The sequence below is a fragment of the Nerophis lumbriciformis genome, linkage group LG25, assembly GCF_033978685.3.
Source record: "Nerophis lumbriciformis linkage group LG25, RoL_Nlum_v2.1, whole genome shotgun sequence".
NCBI classification, from domain to species: Eukaryota; Metazoa; Chordata; class Actinopteri; order Syngnathiformes; family Syngnathidae; genus Nerophis; species Nerophis lumbriciformis.
In genome coordinates this window covers 29,671,694-29,690,406 of record NC_084572.2, presented here as the reverse complement: position 1 = coordinate 29,690,406, position 18,713 = coordinate 29,671,694, and the positions used below count along the sequence as shown (strand labels likewise).

The window sequence follows — 18,713 nt, the reverse complement described above, 5'->3', positions numbered from 1 at the left end:
ATTTGCACTGTAAGCTGTACTTACAGTGGTGTAGTTGGTCCTCAGGCGCCTCAGAGTGACGTAGTGTTTGTAAAAGTCACTTTGGGTCACGCCCTCCACCACCACCACATTGATGCCTTCAACATTCCCGGACAGACGACACCAACTAAAAGGGAGACAAATAGGTGAATTAATTAGCTCATTGGCTTTTGCAGGTTTTACAACAGGGGTGCCCAAACTTTTTCCACTGAGGGACTAACAAATCAAATTACCCGGGGACCATTTTGGTATTTTTCACCTTTAAAAACCAGTAAAATATATAGATTTTTTCCACAAACGATTAATAGTGCCTAACTTATTTTTACACTTGTCTGACTGTTAAAACGTTTTATGACGACAATGACAACTAGCTTATTTCTTGCAGATGAAGCAGGCGATGATAACCTGGGCTGTTTTATGCTGTTTGTTCCCCGCAGAGCAGCGTAATGCAGTAGCTCCGTCAGCTCCTCCCCCGAGATAGGACGCTGGAGGTGGTCGGGCAGCACGGACATCGGCGGCCCACGTTCCCCATTTTCACCAACTTCATCTCGCCTTCCGTTTAGCCTCTTAGCCGACCCATGGCGTGTGTTGCTTTTCCTTTTCTGTCCCTTTAATGGCGCTGATGTTGAGGACTCCATGTTAGAGCAGGCCCTTGTGCTGGATAGTAAACACAATATTTATTTGCAAATAATTTAATTTAATGCAATAGCATGCATAACTTTTCAGCTACCAATATATATATATACCGTATATATATATATGTGTGTGTATGTATACATCCATCCATCCATTTTCTACCGCTTGTCCCTTTTGGGGTCGCGGGGGGTGCTGGAGCCTATCTCAGCTGCGTTCGGGCGGAAGGCGGTGTACACCCTGGACAAGTCGCCACCTCATCGCAGGTCCAACACAGATAGACAGACAACATTCACACACTAGGGCCAATTTAGTGTTGCCAATCAACCTATCCCCAGGTGCATGTTTTTTGTATATATATATATACAAAAAACATGCTGTTTTTCTTGGGAATATATATATATTTTTAAATATATATATATATATATGTGTATACTGTATATGTATATATATCTATCTATATATATATATATAGATATATATATATACATATACAGTATACACACATATATATATATACATATATATATATATATATTTAAAAATATATATATATTCCTCCCACCTCCAAAGACATGCACCTGGGGATAGGTTGATTGGCAACACTAAATTGGCCCTAGTGTGTGAACGTGAGTGTGAATGTTGTCTGTCTATCTGTGTTGGCCCTGCGATGAGATGGCGACTTGTCCAGGGTGTACCCCGCCTTCTGCCTGATTGTAGCTGAGATAGGCTCCAGCGCCCCCGCGACCCCAAAGGGAATAAGCGGTAGAAAATGGATAGATGGACGGATATATATATATATATATTTAAAAAATAATAATAATAAAAAACATGTTTTTTTTTTTAATTTTGAATTTTTTGTTTTTATGTACTTTCATGTTTTTTTATTATTTGAAAATTAATTTATGTGTGTATATATATATATATATATATATATATATATATATATATATATATATATGAAAATGTATTTATGTGTGTGTATATATATATATATATATATATATACACACACACATAAATTAATTTTCATATATATATATATATATACACACATAAATTAATTTTCAAATAATGAAAAAACATGAAAGTACATAAAAACTAAAAATTCAAAACCAAAAAAAAACATGCTTCATTCATCAAATTAGTGTATTTTGAGGGCTCGAAGGCCAAACAGCTAAAACAATTTAAACCATAAACCCATTCATCCATTTTCTACCGCTTGTCCCTTTTGTCTCAAAGGGCTGCACAAGCCACAACGCGTTACATGATACACTTATACGTCTCATAATATAATATTTTGCAACTAATAGTGCTTTTCATTCAGAAGTCTTGGATTGATAACTGATCATGGAAATATTACCCGTACTAAAACATGACCATTATTTAGAATAAAATATACGCAGGAGTATGGTACAAAAAGTTCAATTACCATGATATGACCTTTTAGCGACTCCAAACACACATCATTACATCGTTGACAACATATTTTAGCCATGCGTGTGTAACCCTGCATGTGTCGGTAGGGTACTTCCTGTTGCCGTAAACCGGGGTATAATTTCCGTTCTGTTATTGTCAAAATAAATATTATATGAGACACATCGATAAAGATGCTTTTGTCTTGTAATCTATTTTTGGATTAAAAAAATCTATATTTTTGTAGTAAAGGTCGTTTTATTTGTTTAAACTGTACCCCGCCAGATTAGCAACATCGACCGTAACCTGCTGAGTTTTATTCAGAAAGCACAACCGGAAACGCGAAGGCAGCCTTTTTTTTTGAACGAGTCTGCTGGTCTTGTATGATTTATTTTAGTGGACCAAACAAGTCGAATAAAGAGAAATGGATGCCAAATATTTTAAAAGAAAACGCGGTTCTGCTACATTTTAAACAACCTTCATTATTATAAGAAATATATTTTTAACAGTATCCGAGTCGAGTTCCAACAAGTGGCGGATATGTCGACAAAGAAGTTAGCCAAGTAAGTAGCATAGCATCATGTTTGCTAAATGGCGAGTTACTTCAATAACATTAATTACTATAATTTATTTGTTTGGATATTTTAACTTTTATTTGTTTACCTCCTCAGAGAATTGGGACTGCTGAGGCAGCGCAGTCAAACCTCCATTGGCTTGAAAAAGACTCTGTTGTCAAGTTAGCACCAATACTCAACATAATACACATTTGCATTGTGGGCATTTTATAATATTTCACCAAATTCTTGTTTTCAGATCAAGTGTTTTCATATCTGATCGTCATTGACTTTGAGTCCACTTGCTGGAGAGAGAAAAAGAACTCCACTCAAGAAATAAGTAAGATTCCAATGAAAACTCTCCAATTACAGTACTATAATTATTACTATTATTAAATAGTAACTTTTCTTTCGTTTGTGACGCAGTTGAGTTCCCCGCTGTTCTTCTAAATACATCCACGGGGGAGATTGAGTCTGAGTTCCACACTTATGTTCAACCTCAGGAGCATCCAATACTGTCAACCTTCTGCACTGAGCTCACCGGCATTACACAGGTAACAAAATATTCACGTTGACGTGGTAAAACCGTACATAAGAGGAAGGAAAACTCTTTGGATCGACCGATTATCGTATATCATATCACCTTTTTTTATCGATTTCAGCCATTTTTCTTTATTTTACTACCACAACCGAACGACAATGGCTGATACAATAAATACTCATGATTAGAGATGTACGATAATGGCTTTTTTGCCGATATTCCAATATTGTCCATCTCTTAATTACCGATTCCAATATCAACCGATACCGATACATACAGTCGTGGAATTAACACATTATTATGCCTAATTTTGTTGTGATGCCCCGCTGGATGCATTAAACAATGTAACAAGGTTTTCCAAAATAAATCAACTCAAGTTATGGAAAAAAAATGCCAACATGGCACTGCCATATTTATTATTGAAGTCACTTTTTTTTACATGCCTCAAAACAGCAGCTTGGAATTTGGGACATGCTCTCCCTGAGAGAGCATGAGGAGGTTGAGGTGGGGGGTTTGGGGCGTAGGGGAGGTGTATATTGTAGCGTCCCGGAAGAGTTAGTGCTGCAAGGGGTTCTGGGTATTTGTTCTGTTGTGTTTATGTTGTGTTACGGTGCCGGATGTTCTCCCGAAATGTGTTTGTCATTCTTGTTTGGTGTGGGTTCACAGTGTGGCGCATATTTGTAACAGTGTTAAGGTTGTTTATACGGCCACCCTCAGTGTGACCTGTATGGCTGTTGACCAAGTATGCATTGCATTCACTTGTGTGTGTAAAAAGCCGTAGATATTATGTGCCTGGACCGGCACGCAAAGGCAGTGCCTTTAAGGTTTATTGGCGCTCTGTACTTCTCCTTACGTCCGTGTACACAGCGGGGTTTTAAAAAGTCATAAATTTTACTTTTTGAAACCGATACCGATAAGTATTTATCGGCCGATAATATCGGCAGCCCGATATTATCAGACATCTCCACTCATATAACCAGAAATCATGACCATAATTAAAGATACGATTATTTTTTAATACATTTTTCCTAAATAACTAAAAGTATTCATATTCTCCTCATGTCATATTATGCTCCTTCCAGTGCTGTTGTTTTTAGTTTTAGTTTGTATCCAATCAGAATTCAGATAGCTTATGTTGCTATGCTGTAGAATAAACAATGCAGGCGTCCGTGTACAGTAAGCGAACAGGGACATACAGTTGATAGACAATTGCGATAGCCAATCAGATCACAAATTGTTGTCAGTAAGGCCTTCTATATGGCCTCTCGTTGAACGTGACATTTACGCGTCCTGTGACGGATGAATTTAAGAACACACAGAGTTGAGAGACAGTTGCGATAGCTAATCAGATCACAAGTTGTTGACAGTAACTAAAAGTTGTAAACTTTTGTTGTTAAAGTGTGTCATGCTTGTCATTTAATTAACATAGTTACATGTGTATTTGTCGCCTTCATGTGGTCAGGGCAGTTAATATACCTATGAGAAGTGTGTACTTTGAATCAAACTTTATTGACCGGAAGTTGCATAAGCCAAACAGAGAAATTTACGGAATATGTTACGGTTAATTTATTTTTAAATGCGCCAGAAAATAACCCGTTTTGTACACTGTTGACGTGATCCAATGCACAGTAGGGTGTAAATGTGTTCCTGTATAGTATTTCTGCAACAATGATCATGTGGTGACATCAATTATGGTATTTTGAGAGGTAATCGTTGAAGTCGGAGATCACTGAAGGCCTAGGTGGGAAACGCTCTGCCCGCCACTGGTATTTAGTAAATAAAAAATAGTGAAGTAGATACTAATAATGCCAACCCGTTTTCCAATGAATGATACATGAGACTACAAATGACTATACAATTGTACTCTTTGTGTTTGCACGAAGTGTGACTTTTGCCGCGTGTCTTGTAGATGCAAGTTGAAGCGGGGGTCCCCCTCCAGATCTGTCTGTCTCAGTTCAACCGCTGGCTGCACAAGCTGCGGCTGGAGAAAGGGGTGGTCTTTCCCGCCCGGCAACAGAGCTCTTCCACTCCTCCGCCTTCCCAAAAGCTCTGCGCTTTCCTCACGTGGTCGGGTAAAAGATGAACACATTACAGCTGCACTGTATGCGTAGCTTGGAGCTAAACAACATGTGTGTCCTGTGTCAGACTGGGATCTCGGGGTGTGTTTGCACTACGAGTGTAAACGCAAGCAGATCCACAAGCCAGATGTGGTCAACAGCTGGATCGACCTGAGGAGCACATACAGGGCAAGTGCATCTTATTTTATCTTTATTTCACACGGACAAGTGAAGTGAAGTGAATTATATTTATATAGCGCTTTTCTCTAGTGACTCAAAGCGCTTTTCCATAGTGAAACCCAATATCTGAGTTACATTTAAACCAGTGTGGGTGGCACTGGGGGCAGGTGGGTAAAGTGTCTTGCCCAAGGACACAACAGCAGCGACTAGGATGGCGGAAGCTGGGATCGAATCCGAAACCCTGTTGTTGATGGCACGGCCACTCTACCAACCGAGCTATACCGCCCCCAAAGTAAGCAATTAATGACAGCAAATGAATCATTAGAATCGTTCATCCATATTAGAGTGATACAATCAAGTTCTATTTCCTCAAAATATTTGTGGTTGATGTTTATAAGCTCTGATGAAAAGTCCTTGGTTTGGATTTAGATGAACAATAGAAGGTCATTGTGGTTTTAGTTATTGTGTACTATTGACTTTGTTTGGCCCAAACAATTGTATGCAATAAAAGAGAATAAGGAACTAGTTTGAATATTGTTACACTGTTGATAGTACTCACCATAAGTACATTGACACATTCAGAGATAATACATGTGATCGGTATTGATATCGGCCTAATTTCTTTCCAACCATAAATGGAAATTTTGTTTTACTTCTTTATTAAAGTGCTGGCACTCACAACTTTCTTAGGCCCCATTATTGGTCGTATGATAACTGGGACGGTATGCAATTATTTTTGTCAAAAACCGAATGATACAGAGAGTGCGGTGCCACACACGGTATGTGTTTCACAAAAACGGTGAGACAAGGACAACCAATAATACAATGAAACTAAAATCATAAAATTGTGACAATAAAATACCATATTTAATGAGAAAAAAATATGCAATTTTGCACACACACAAAAAAAAACACCCAACACTTTCTAAGGAGAAAAGAATGGGAATTTTACAGAAATAAAACGGTAATGTTAGGGGGAAAAATTGGGTAATTTTGTGACAATATGTTAGTGAAATTGTTATTTTATAAGCATCGACATAACTGTTGTTCAATATTGCGACTGTCTTTTGCAATATAAACCTACACATACTGTATGGGAAAAACGTGCTATTTTGTTTGACACTTTCTTACAGAAATAAAGTTGTAATATTAAGAGACAAAAATATCTTAATTTTGTATGTAGAATATTTTTGTTGTTTCAATTTTATATAAAATTTTAATTTTTGTTGTATTATTACAGGCATTATAACTGTTATTCAATGTCTGTCGTTAGCTATAAAATTGTACATCTGTGAAGAAAAACGTGCAATTCTGAGAGATGAAAACTTATTCAAGTTAGAAAAACATTTTTTAATCATTTATGTAAACAGAAAAAAAATCTAAATGTCAAAAAAAAGTCGCAGTATTAGGAGAAAAAAAAGAATATTGTGAATGCAAATGTGTTGAGTTGTTTTAATGTTATGTAAACAAACTTGTAAGATGAGAAGCATAGAAGACATAACTGTTCTTTTGTGTTACAGTCTGTCGTTTGTAGTAAAGTTCGACATTTGGAGGAAAAAGTGTTATTTTGCTAGAAGGGGAAAACAATCTTAATTTCAGAGAAAATTAAAAAAAATATATAATTACAATTATTATTAATAATCAATTTATAGTAAACAGCATTATGACAAATTCAGTAGTAATAAAGTATTCTTTCAGAAAAATTATGTAATTTGTTCTGAATAAAATCGGCATATCTTTAGAAAAAATGTTACATTTGTAAATTGGTCAGTAAAATAGTTTTGATGTTTGAATAGTAATTTTGTAAGCATAAACATAACTGTTGTTCAATATTATGACAGTCTGTCAGTTAAGTTCTAAATGTATGAGAAAAATGTGCGAAAATGTTTCGAAAAAATGTTTTAAATGGGAATTCAAATTAAATGGTAATATTAAGAGAAAAAAATATAGTCATTTTGTGAGTAAAATCGTCTTGTTGTACGCTTACCTTTTCATTTAGTAGCACCGGTGCTAATTGTAATTTTGCTTGGAGGGAAGAAAACTATTAAGAATTTAACAGAAAAAAAGTTGTAATATCGGGAGAAAAATATACGGTATTATTGTATACAGCAGAGGTCTTCAACAGGGGTCGGGGACCCCAAAAATCCGCAGAAGTACTGCAGGAGCGTCATGAAATATTTAATTGATTGGACTTCTTTTTTTATGATAACATATATTGTATTAAATTATTGTTGCTAGCTATACCACACTACACGGTTTTGTTTGTATATCTTAGTATTTGCATAGTAACAAGGTACCTTTTCATCCGATTCAAACCGTTCCAACTTCAAACTGTTCAGCCTATTCAGGAAGCGCGGGCTTTCCCTTGACAACTTAAAACAATTCCCAGATTTCCCACAATTCCATGTTTTCCTGGACATTTTCCCATTTTTAATGAATTGGCCATTTGTCAAACTTCCACTATTTACACATTTTTCAACCGATTCATACCATAGGGTTAGGGTTAGGGTTAGGGTTACCCTACGCCATGGATGTCAAACTCTGGCCCGCGGGCCAAATTTGACCCGCCGTGTAATTTCATTTGGCCCTTGAGGCAATATCAAATTAACATTAGAGCTGGCCCGCCGGTATTATACAGCGGCGGTGCCGCTGTAACACCGCATTCACCGCTAATTCTCATACTTGCCAACCCTCCCGATTTTCAGTGCCCCTCTCGAAAGTCTCCCGGGGCAACCATTCTCACGAATTTCCACCCGGACAACAATATTGGGGGCGTGCCTTAAAGGCACTGCCTTTAGCGTCCTCTACAACCTGTCGTCACGTCTGCTTTTCCTCCATACAAACATCGTGCCAGCCCCTGTCACATGATATATACGGCTTCTACACACACATAAGTGAATACAATGCATACTTGATCAACAGCCATACAGGTCACACTGAGGGTGGCCGCATAAACAACTTTAACACTGTTACAAATATACGCCACACTGTGAATCCACACCAAACAAGAATGACAAACACACTTTGGGAGAACATCCGCACCGTAACACAACATAAACACAACAGAACAAATACCCAGAACCCCTTGCAGCACTAACTCTTCCGGGACGCTACAATATACACCCCCCGCTACCACCAAACCCCGCCCACCTGAGCCCCGACATGAATGAACTAGCATCCAAGAAAAGATGGCAGGTATCTGGCTTGGGCACATCAGATTAGATCAGTGTGTTGCAAACTGAGCAGTTTAAAGTCCTGAATGGTTGGTTTATTCATTGTTATTTTATTTTCAAATTTATTAGCCTGTGGAAAAAGTAATTGTTGATATTCACCTCAGAAGGCTGCAAATAGAAAAGAGGCATTACATTTTTATTTAAATTGTATTTGATATTTTTGATATATTATACTTTTTGATATTTTTTAATTTTTATTATTATTATTTGAAACTGGATTTTGCATGTCACTATAAAGTTATACAAGCCTTTCTTGTTCAATATTCAATGCAAAACTTATTTGGGTCCCTATTAAAAGGTTAATTTGTTCAACGTTGGCCCGCGGCTTTGTTCAGTTTTACATTTTGGCCCACTCTGTATTTGAGTTTGACACCCCTGCCCTAAGCCTAACCCATGTTCCACCATCCTGGAAATTCAAACTAGCTTTTTTTCCAAGTTCAAAACAAGTCCAGCATTTTCCAGAATTCCTGTTTTTTCAAAGCCCTATTGCCATCCCTTTTTCTGTCGACTACGCCTTCCACATTTTTCAACCCACTTCAATCGTTGCACCGTCAAAACATTCCTCTTAATCAGGACAAAAAACAAAGTTGTGTTTTGAACTGGAAAAATTCCCGGTTTTCCCCAAATTACAGGAATTCCGTATTACTCAATTCCACATGTTACTACTTCAACATTTCTGGACCGATTTGAACAATTCCAACACCAACCAATTCAGCTCATTCAGGACATTCATGCTTTTAATCATTTTCCAAAAAAATCCCGCTTTTCCCAAAATTCCCAAATTTCCAGGAACTTCCCATTGAAATGAATGGGACATTTTTCCAAGTTGCACAATTCCCACATCTTTCAACCTATTCAAACCATTCCAACATCAACACATTCCACTCATCCTGGACACCAAATTCCGGTTTTCCTGGAAATTCAAACTACCGTATTTTTCATACTATAAATCGCAGTTTTCTTCATAGTTTGGCCGGGGGTGCGACTTATACTCAGGAGCGACTTATGTGTGAAATTATTAACAACATTACCGTAAAATATCAAATAATATTATTTAGCTCATTCACGTAAGAGACTAGACGTATAAGATTTCACGGGATTTAGCAATTAGGAGTGACAGATTGTTTGGTAAACGTATAGCATGTTCTATATGTTATAGTTATTTGAATGACTCTTACCATAATATGTTACGTTAACATACCAGGCACGTTCTCAGTTGGTTATTTATGCCTCATATAACGTACACTTATTCACACTATTATTTATTTTAAATTGCCTTTCAAATGTCTATTCTTGGTGTTCGGTTTTATCAAATAAATTCCCCCAAAAAATGCGACTTATACTCCAGTGCGACTTATATATGTTTTTTCCCTTCTTTATTATGCATTTTCGGCCGGTGCGACTTATACTCCGAAAAATACGGTAGTCAACATTCAAACTATTCTTACATTCATGCTACATTCTGTCAGCATTTCACTTCATTTTCAGCATTGGAGCATTCACACGCAATTCCTTCAGGAATTGTCTCATCTAGTTCATTTTCAAACATTTTTTCTTGTCATTTTACTTCTTTTGAGGCGACTCCTTTGTGATTCATAAAGACTTTCATCTTTTCATATTCTTCATCTCGTTCCAGATTTTTTACAGCAGGAAGCCCAAAGGGTTGAACGGAGCGCTACAAGATCTGGGAATCCAGTTCTGTGGGAGAGAACATTCCGGTGGGTTGACAAGATTTGGGTCCGTTTGACGGAGGAGATTCTCACGACCTTGTTTGTCTTTCGATCAGGCGTGGACGACGCTCGCAACACCGCTCACCTGACAGCGAGGATGATGAGGGACGGCTGCGTGATGAAGCTCACTAGACGCTTAGAGAGGGTGAGTGGCCGTCCAACCACGGAGCCCGATTCCTCCAATCCTCATTTCCTGCTTCCTGTCCAAGCATGCCTCCGAAGAATGTGAAATGTGTTTATTTTTTTATTCTATTTAATAAATTATTTTTGCTCGTCATGTTTTTAATGTAATAAAAGTACAATACAATTACAACAGATGCTAATTTACCTGGTGCATACAGCACGATACAGTTAAAATAGGTATATATTCACATGGTGAGTAATACTAGTATTTGACATGTAAACTGTTATTAATCAGATATTTTTTTAGCAGTAAAATATTCATAGTATTTTAGGAATGGAAAAAAAAATCAAACAGTTACGATAAATTTGAAGTCCATACATATAAAAATTCTATAAATATATTTAGGTGTTTTGAAATGAAAACGGTAATTATAACATATAGAAATAACCTATTTAATCATGATTGCTAACACATGGAGCTTAACTTTTCCAAATCGCTATCATTAGCTACCCAAGTTCCAAAAGGCCTTGGGGAGCCGGATCTTGAAGAGCCGTTTCTTTTAAAAAGACTGACTCGTTGTTATTATAGCTATTTTTTTCATCAAAAAATTACTAGTATCAGTTATACAATAAGATGTAGATAATAATTTAATTTACACAAATATTACTCTGTTGGTGGGAATTATTCTGAAATATTGGCTATGTTTGTATTTTTTGTTGGTGTTTTGTTGTTTATTTAAAAATTTTGGCAGGGACATCACTAGTTAAAAAAATGTGTGGCATTTTAACAATATAGAAAAAAATACACAAATAATAAGTAACGAGAAAATGCATTAATGGATATTAACAGTATAAATAAAACTACAATAAAAAAATAGGATGTAATACAAATGTGAGTGCAAAATTGTACACCCTTTCCTTGTGTGTGTACACTTGAATTATGAACCTGAAAAGTCAGTACAATTAAAAAAAAATAATAATACAAACGTAAAAAATAATAAGATATGAATGTGTATGTATTTCTTTATTTTTCCGAGAAACTTTTAATTATCCTAAATAAGTAAACAAAAAAATCAAATCAAATGGACTCTCAACCTCTGTTACCAAACATTGCACTCCAATAAATATATAACAATTATATTGTATTAATATGTTTATGCTGGCTATGTGGCACTATACTGTATTATTTGTATATCTTCCATACATAATAACAAGGTACCTTAAGGACCAGTTAAAGTTAAAACACAATTTTGTACAGGATATATAAGCTCCATCTCTCCACCAGTTTAGGGGTCCTTTCCTGGAGAATGTTGAAGACCACTGGTGTACAGTATTATTGTTTTATTGCCATAATGACGCATTATTTTAAGAATATGATTAATCTTATGAAAATAAAATCGTAACATTACAAGATAATTTTGTCGGAATAAAAATGTGATATTACAAGTCAAAAAATCTGACAATTTTAATTCTCGTATAATTAATAACAGCTATTTAAATAGTTTTAACATTATTCTTGCAATAATTTATTTTCAAAAAATTTTCTTGTCATTTCATAAAAATAAATAAAATTAAAGAAAGAAAAATAAATACAATTTCAAAAATTATACAAATAAAAAGAAAGTCAAAGAATTATATATATATATATATATATATATATATATATATATATAGATATATAAAATAAGGTGGCGACTTGTCCAGGGTGTACCCCACCTTGCGCCCGAATGCAGCTGAGATAGGCTCCAGCACTCCATGCAACCCCGAAAGGGACAAGCGGTAGAAAATGGATGGATGGAATAAAAATAAGTAAAAAAATAAATCAAATTAAATGGACTCTCAATATCTTTTGCCAAAAATTGCACTCCAGTAAATATAGGACATCGTGAAGTGAAGTTGTTTTTTTTGTTGCTACAATATTTGTTACTTTGAACTGCTTCTCACTAGCAACTAGCATGTAGCAAGTAGCGAGGTTTTGTCTGTGCTTAAGCTAGTGGGCTCACTTCCACTCACAGAGACAAAGATTGTGGCTGACTGTCTGCGTTAATTCAATCCTGCTCTGGAATAAAAGTGCCCAGGGGCTGAGAGCGACGCACAGAGTGAACCCTCTTGCACCCTGTTTAAAAGCGAGAGAGGACGAAATGTTACATTTCAGGTTCAAACACTGATGACATCTATTAAACAAGACAAGAAGCAAGGAATCAAACAGAGACGGAATTAAATTTGTCTCAATGAGGAGAGCGCGTACACCTGTACCCTTGCATAGTGTCTCACCATGCTCTGACGAAAGATCGTACGCCTCCTCTTTTATTTGGACTTTCCCTGATTACATGGCAACAGCTGTTTCTAAGGGAGGGGGGTCGTAAACAGCCATCGCCTTTGGTTACAAAACAGTTCAAAGAAAAGGTCCCTGGAGCTTGCGTCAGGTCCTGCTTCCACTCCGCTTTGTAGATCTCGGGTCAAGACAATATCTTTCTGTGGATTACAATACATCAAAGAAACCGAACTCCTCCCATCGTGCACAGTGGAGTTTTACAAGCCTTTTGCTTGGTAAGATCAAAGACAGCTTTTGTCCTCTCGCCGGGAACTCATTGAAACACTAAGTTTTGTGATAACTTAGATACAATTATTCTGACATTACGTGATTCTTCTTAGTGTTTCGGAAGTTAGCTCGACTCATTTTGCCTTTTTTCCTCACAGACGCCATCAGGGCTAAGAAACAAAACGGAAGCAAACAGGCCAACATTCTCCACTGTGTCTGTTGCAAACACCACTAAAGTCCTAAATCCAGAGGACAAGTCCAGCCCTAAGGTGTCAGTCCCGGTCTGTCAGAGTCTGGTGTCACCAAAGACTCTCCTCAACGATACGACGTCACCTCCCTGGGCTCCCCGGAGTAGCAGGACGAGGTGCAGCACAGCAGCTCACGTCTCCTCCCCACACTTGAACACCAGCCTGCTTCTGTGCTCCACGGTCCTCGGAGGCCTCCAGCAGCACCAGGATACAAGACCCGGACCTGGACTCGCAGGACGGGACGAGGAGCACGTGGAGGAGTTGGCGGCGGAAGACGAAGACAGGTGCGGGTCCTACGACGAGGTGGCGCTGGATGACGTCGGCGTGGACTCCTCGGAGGAGGGGACATTGGAACTTGTCTCGGACTATGACAGCGGGTGTTACGTGTGGGGGGAACCTGAACAACCCCCCACTGATCCAGTCCCTTTAGGAGAAGATGCAGGACATGTCTCTGGTGGACCACATGCTGACTTTGCAGTTCCTCAGGCGCTTCCTAAACATCATATCCATCAAGTTCCAGCATGGACTAAAACCATGAAGACCCCCTCCCTTTTTATGTCCAAGACCTTCATCCCAGAGAGGACGTCCACCCCTATTGCCGCCATTTTCCGTCCCAAAAAAGGCATGTCCTTCACTGTTCTCGCCGACCCCGTGACGAGGGTTGCGGCTTCCGCCTCCCGCAACGTCGCCAAGACCGTCCTCTCCTCGCTATCCGTTAACGTCCCCCGCGGGGGGAAGATGACGTCGCCGCTGTGCGACTGCGGCCGCCGCTCGAAGCGTCTGCGGGTGTCCAACGGCGGTCCCAACCAAGGCCGGGGCTTCTACTGCTGCGCCGTGCGGCGGTCGGCCCAGAAGGGCTGCGAGTTCTTCAAGTGGGAGGCGGCCACGTCCGTCTCGCTCCGTCACGCCGACAAAACGCTCGGCCCGCGTTTACCTCAGAGGAAGAGCTGCTAGCTTGAGTTCATGTGAGGGGCTCGCTCTTGTTGCTAGGCAGATTTCGGAATGTGAGATAGTCACAAAGCCAAGAAAGAACAGGGAGAGCAGGCATGAGTTTACACATTTTTAGCGACTTGTCCAGGGTGTACCACGCCTACTGCCCGAATGCAGCTGAGATAGGCTCCAGCACCCCCCGCGATCCCGAAAAGGACAAGCGGTAGAAAATTAATGGATGGACTTGACAAAAAACACAAGAATGATGAATTTACTTCTTTTAAACACACATTGTTTTTAACAGATTATCTTTGAGCACAGTGCCATCTGCTGGATCAGGTCATGCACTGCAGAATCATCACTTTTTACTCATGAAAAGAAACACAAAGGCATTTTAATTAGTACAGCAATTTTATTAATTATAGCTATTGTTAAAACTCCCCGGGGGTGTCCGTACCTGATATTGATATCGCCATATCGGTCCCATATCAGCAAACGAAAAATGTCGGATTATATTAAAAGTTAAAGTTTCAAAGATAGTCTCACACACACACTAGGTGTGGTGAAATTACCCTCTGCATTTGACCCATCCCCATGTTCACCCCCTGGGAGGTGAGGGGAGCAGTGAGCAGCAGCGGTGGCAGCGCTCGGGAATCATTTTTGGTGATATAACCCCCAATTCCAACCCTTGATGCTGAGTGTCAAGCAGGGAGGTAATGGGTCCCATTTTTACAGTTTTTGGTATGACTCATGACCTACCGATCTCAGGGCGAACACTCTAACCACTAGACAGTGTCGCATACTGAAATGTGTGATTAAATAACCGAATGATTGTCTTTTATTATATGCAATTGTTTGAGCATAACACAGTTAATGCAAAACAAGTCATTTTGCATTTTACCTCCAAAAACCTCCCTTATTGCCTTAGTTTGTAAAGAAAATGTAAATATGCAATGTAAACATAGATATTTGTGAAAGTTGTTAGAATAATTATGTATATATTATCATCATAACTTTATGCTTAAGGGCCGTTGATATAAATTATTGTCAATTGTGCTGAAGTGGTACTTTTGTATCTGTGCAAAGCTGGCAGTCCAAAAGATTGCCAGCTGTCTTTATCAGTGTTGTGTCCAGACTCGGCCTGCTGACGGCCAAGGCCGAACACCGCCGTGACGCAGACAGAGCAGAGACAAGGCGATATGACCTGCGTCAACTAATTTTCATTTATTGTATAATCATATATTGTGCCTAACTGGAGTTGTCGAGGTTACTCCCTTCCCTCAGTGACAGCTTCAGTGATGTAACAGGGACCTTCCAAATAAATAGAGGAGGCACATGGGCTGGACTTTTAGAATGTTGTTTGGATCTGTAACTAGAATACAGCCCAAAACATGTGTCTCCTCATTGAGCCAAATTGAACTCTGTCTCTGCATGATTCCTTGCTTCTTGTCTGATTAATAGATGTCATCAGTGTTTGAACCTGACATAAGTAAACAGAAGAAAACTGAAAAATATCATGCTAGTATCGGTCTGATAGCGATAATAATCCACTTGATATCGATATTTGGCTAAATCCCCACTACCGCTTTTCGCCTGTGATGTGCGATGCCATGGATTTTCTGTCTGATCCGATATTGAGTCAAATACAGGCTGGAATCGGCGATACTTTGTGCTAATATACTTCATGTGTGCTAGAACTAGTGTAAAAAAAAAAAGTAGTGTATTTCAAGTGTTGGGGAATCAATCATCTTCAAACGATATAACAAATGTTATCGTATTCATCATCAACTGCATGTTGTGTCCCCAAATAAAATATGATTCATACACTTGCTGATTTATCATTTTATAATTTTAATCGCCACCGAAAAATGAAAGCATGTGTGGACTATTTTGATAATTTTCATTTTCAAAACCAAATACAAAATATAGATGTTTTTTTATTTTATTTTAGAGCTCCCTTCAAGTTTATGTTCTCAGTCATAATTTTTTTTTAAATAAATAATGTATTATTTATATTTTCTTCAACGCCTAAATATCTATATCAGTTTCAGATCTATATGTCGATATAATGTAGTTTTTTTTATGTGTTACAATGCATCTGGAAAGTGCTTATAACGTGTCACTTTTTCCACATTTTATGTTACAGCAGGGGTCCCCAAACTTTGGGGACCCCTGTATTACAGCCTTATTGCAAAATGGAATAAAGTAATTTTTGTCCTCAAAACTCCACACACAATTCCACATATTGACAATGTGATAACATTTTTAGAATTGTTTTCAAATGTATTATAAATAAAAAGACACATGTTCAGAAGTATTCACAGACACAAGCAATATATATATATATATATATATATATATATATATATATATATATATACACACAATACATATATATATATATATATATTGTAACCATTAGGGTTTCCCTCAATTTTGTTGACTGTTAAAGGTCCCGGGGACCCAAAAGGGGGTCAGTCAATAAAGTGTTAAAAATAAGTCATATGTTAATTTTTTTTTATTTTTTACTTACGACACTTAAATATCTACAGATTAACTGCAAATATATATGTTAGCATAAAGTTTTAAGATGTTCATGCGCTTTTTGTCAAAACCCTCTTATAGGAAAACACCAAATATGCAATATAATTTACCTTAAATAGGTAAATAATTCATAGTAACATTGCTTTTGAGTCATTATTATTCTTTGAACAAAGACAGTTCAAAATCTGACTAAAGGTCACTCATAAAACTCTTAAAAGTGTTAAATAAGTCATATATTTATTTTATTTTCAACGCTTAAGTCTCTAAACCATCATTAGGTCAATCTGTCAATTATGATTTTTTTTTTTTTGAGCATAGACAGTTTTAAAGTGTTATTAGTTTGCAACAGGCAGCACGGTGGCAGAGGGGTTAGTGCATCTGCCTCACAATACGAAGGTCCTGAGTAGTCTTGGGTTCAATCCCAGGCTCGGGATCTTTCTGTGTGGAGTTTGCATGTTCTCCCCGTGACTGCGTGGGTTCCCTCCGGGTACTCCGGCTTCCTCCCACCTCCAAAAACATGCACCTGGGGATAGGTTGATTGGCAACACTAAATTGGCCCTAGTGTGTGAATGTGAGTGGGAATGTTGTCTGTCTATCTGTGTTGGCCCTGCGATGAGGTGGCGACTTGTCCAGGGTGTACCCCGCCTTCCGCCCGATTGTAGCTGAGATAGGCTCCAGCGCCCCCCGCGACCCCAAAGGGAATAAGCGGTAGAAAATGGATGGGATGGATAGTTTGCAACATTTTCTCGTTACATTACACCTGTTTGCTTTTTACCCCACTTTTTTCAATAGATTACAATAATGTCACAACCCTCCAGTCTTTTGATCAAATGTGATCCTCTACTATTTAATTGAAATAAATTTGAAGAAAATATACGCTTTTTTAACTCACTTTTTTTTCTCCGACAACATTATTCCTCTCTCCCACAGCAAGCTGCAAAAAATTATGCAAATGAGACGATGACGTCATCTAGTGACTATTAGGACAGCCAATAGTTACTTTCCTTACTGAAGAGTGGGCAACTGCACTCGTTTTGTCCCTCCTGCCACTCCGTAGAAGACCTGTACTAAAACATGCTGTTTGTGACTGAATGAATCGTCTCTCGGTGACTTAAGTTACACTTTTTTATTATTCGAACGCACGTTTCCAAAGGCGCGTAAAACCCATAAATGTGTCATTATTAATATATATTGATTTTATTTTCAACGCTTAAGTCTCTAGACCAGGGGTCCCCAAACTTTTTGACTCCGGGGCCGCATTGGGGTAAAACAATTTGGCTGGGGGCCGCGCTATATATATATATATATATATATATATATATATATATATATATATATATATATATATATATATATATAATATTTAAATGTGTGTGTATATATGTATATGTATATGTAAATGTGTATATATGTATATGTCTATGTATATGTATATGTCCATATATATATATGTATATGTGTATATATGTATGTACATATATATTCCTCGCGCACTAATTGAATTAAAGAGTGCACTTGCTGCATGTCACATTATCGATGGTAAAATTCATTTTTAGACAATTTGATTTGCCTGAGTGGCTAGGAGACGGTATAAAATGGACTAGTAAGGACAAATAAAAAAAAAAGAAGTAATAATACAAAAAAAATAAAAATTATTATTTTTAGTTTTTTTTAACTTGGGACTTCCCGCGGGCCGGATTTTGGACGCTGGGGGCCGTAGTTTGGGGACCCCTGCTCTAGACCATCATTAGCTCAATCCGTCGATTATACGTTTTTATTATTTTTTGAGCATAGATGGTTTTAAAGTAAACAAACAAACAAAAAACAGTGTAGCGGGCATGTTTTGTGTTATTAGTTTGCAACATTTTCTCGTTACATTACACCTGTTTGCTTTTTTTATTCCACTTTTTTTCAATGGATTAGAACAGTGTCACAACCCTCCAGTCTTTTGATCAAATGTTATT

General features: G+C 37.8%; 2 protein-coding genes across 2 annotated transcripts in view; one reads left to right on the top strand and one right to left on the bottom strand.

Annotated features, from left to right (window-relative positions):
- LOC133621793 (RNA exonuclease 5-like) overlaps positions 1 to 2,194 on the bottom strand; it is a 28,782-nt gene extending 26,588 nt beyond the window's left edge. Inside the window, exons 1-3 of the mRNA XM_061984155.1 lie at positions 2,084 to 2,194; positions 424 to 675; positions 25 to 145 (exon numbers count right to left, since the gene is read on the bottom strand). Coding sequence (XP_061840139.1) covers positions 25 to 145; positions 424 to 656 — 354 coding nt within the window. The 5' untranslated portion in view covers positions 657 to 675; positions 2,084 to 2,194. The remainder of the gene's footprint in view (positions 1 to 24; positions 146 to 423; positions 676 to 2,083) is intronic.
- A 108-nt stretch (positions 2,195 to 2,302) lies between these two features.
- Positions 2,303 to 15,624, top strand: eri2 (ERI1 exoribonuclease family member 2). Its single transcript, XM_061984154.1, has 9 exons — positions 2,303 to 2,630; positions 2,739 to 2,803; positions 2,881 to 2,961; positions 3,048 to 3,175; positions 5,072 to 5,234; positions 5,308 to 5,408; positions 10,269 to 10,350; positions 10,419 to 10,507; positions 13,186 to 15,624. Exons 1-9 carry the CDS (start codon positions 2,608 to 2,610, stop codon positions 14,227 to 14,229), a joined length of 1,776 nt encoding a protein of 591 aa, XP_061840138.1. The 5' UTR covers positions 2,303 to 2,607; the 3' UTR covers positions 14,230 to 15,624.
- Positions 15,625 to 18,713: the final 3,089 nt, after the last annotated feature.

Coding starts and splice junctions, on each gene's coding strand:
- eri2 (XM_061984154.1), top strand. CDS start 2,608: ATGTCGACAAAGAAGTTAGCCAA. Junction 2,631..2,738: donor TCGACAAAGAAGTTAGCCAA/GTAAGTAGCATA, acceptor TTACCTCCTCAG/AGAATTGGGACTGCTGAGGC. Junction 5,409..10,268: donor ACCTGAGGAGCACATACAGG/GCAAGTGCATCT, acceptor ATCTCGTTCCAG/ATTTTTTACAGCAGGAAGCC.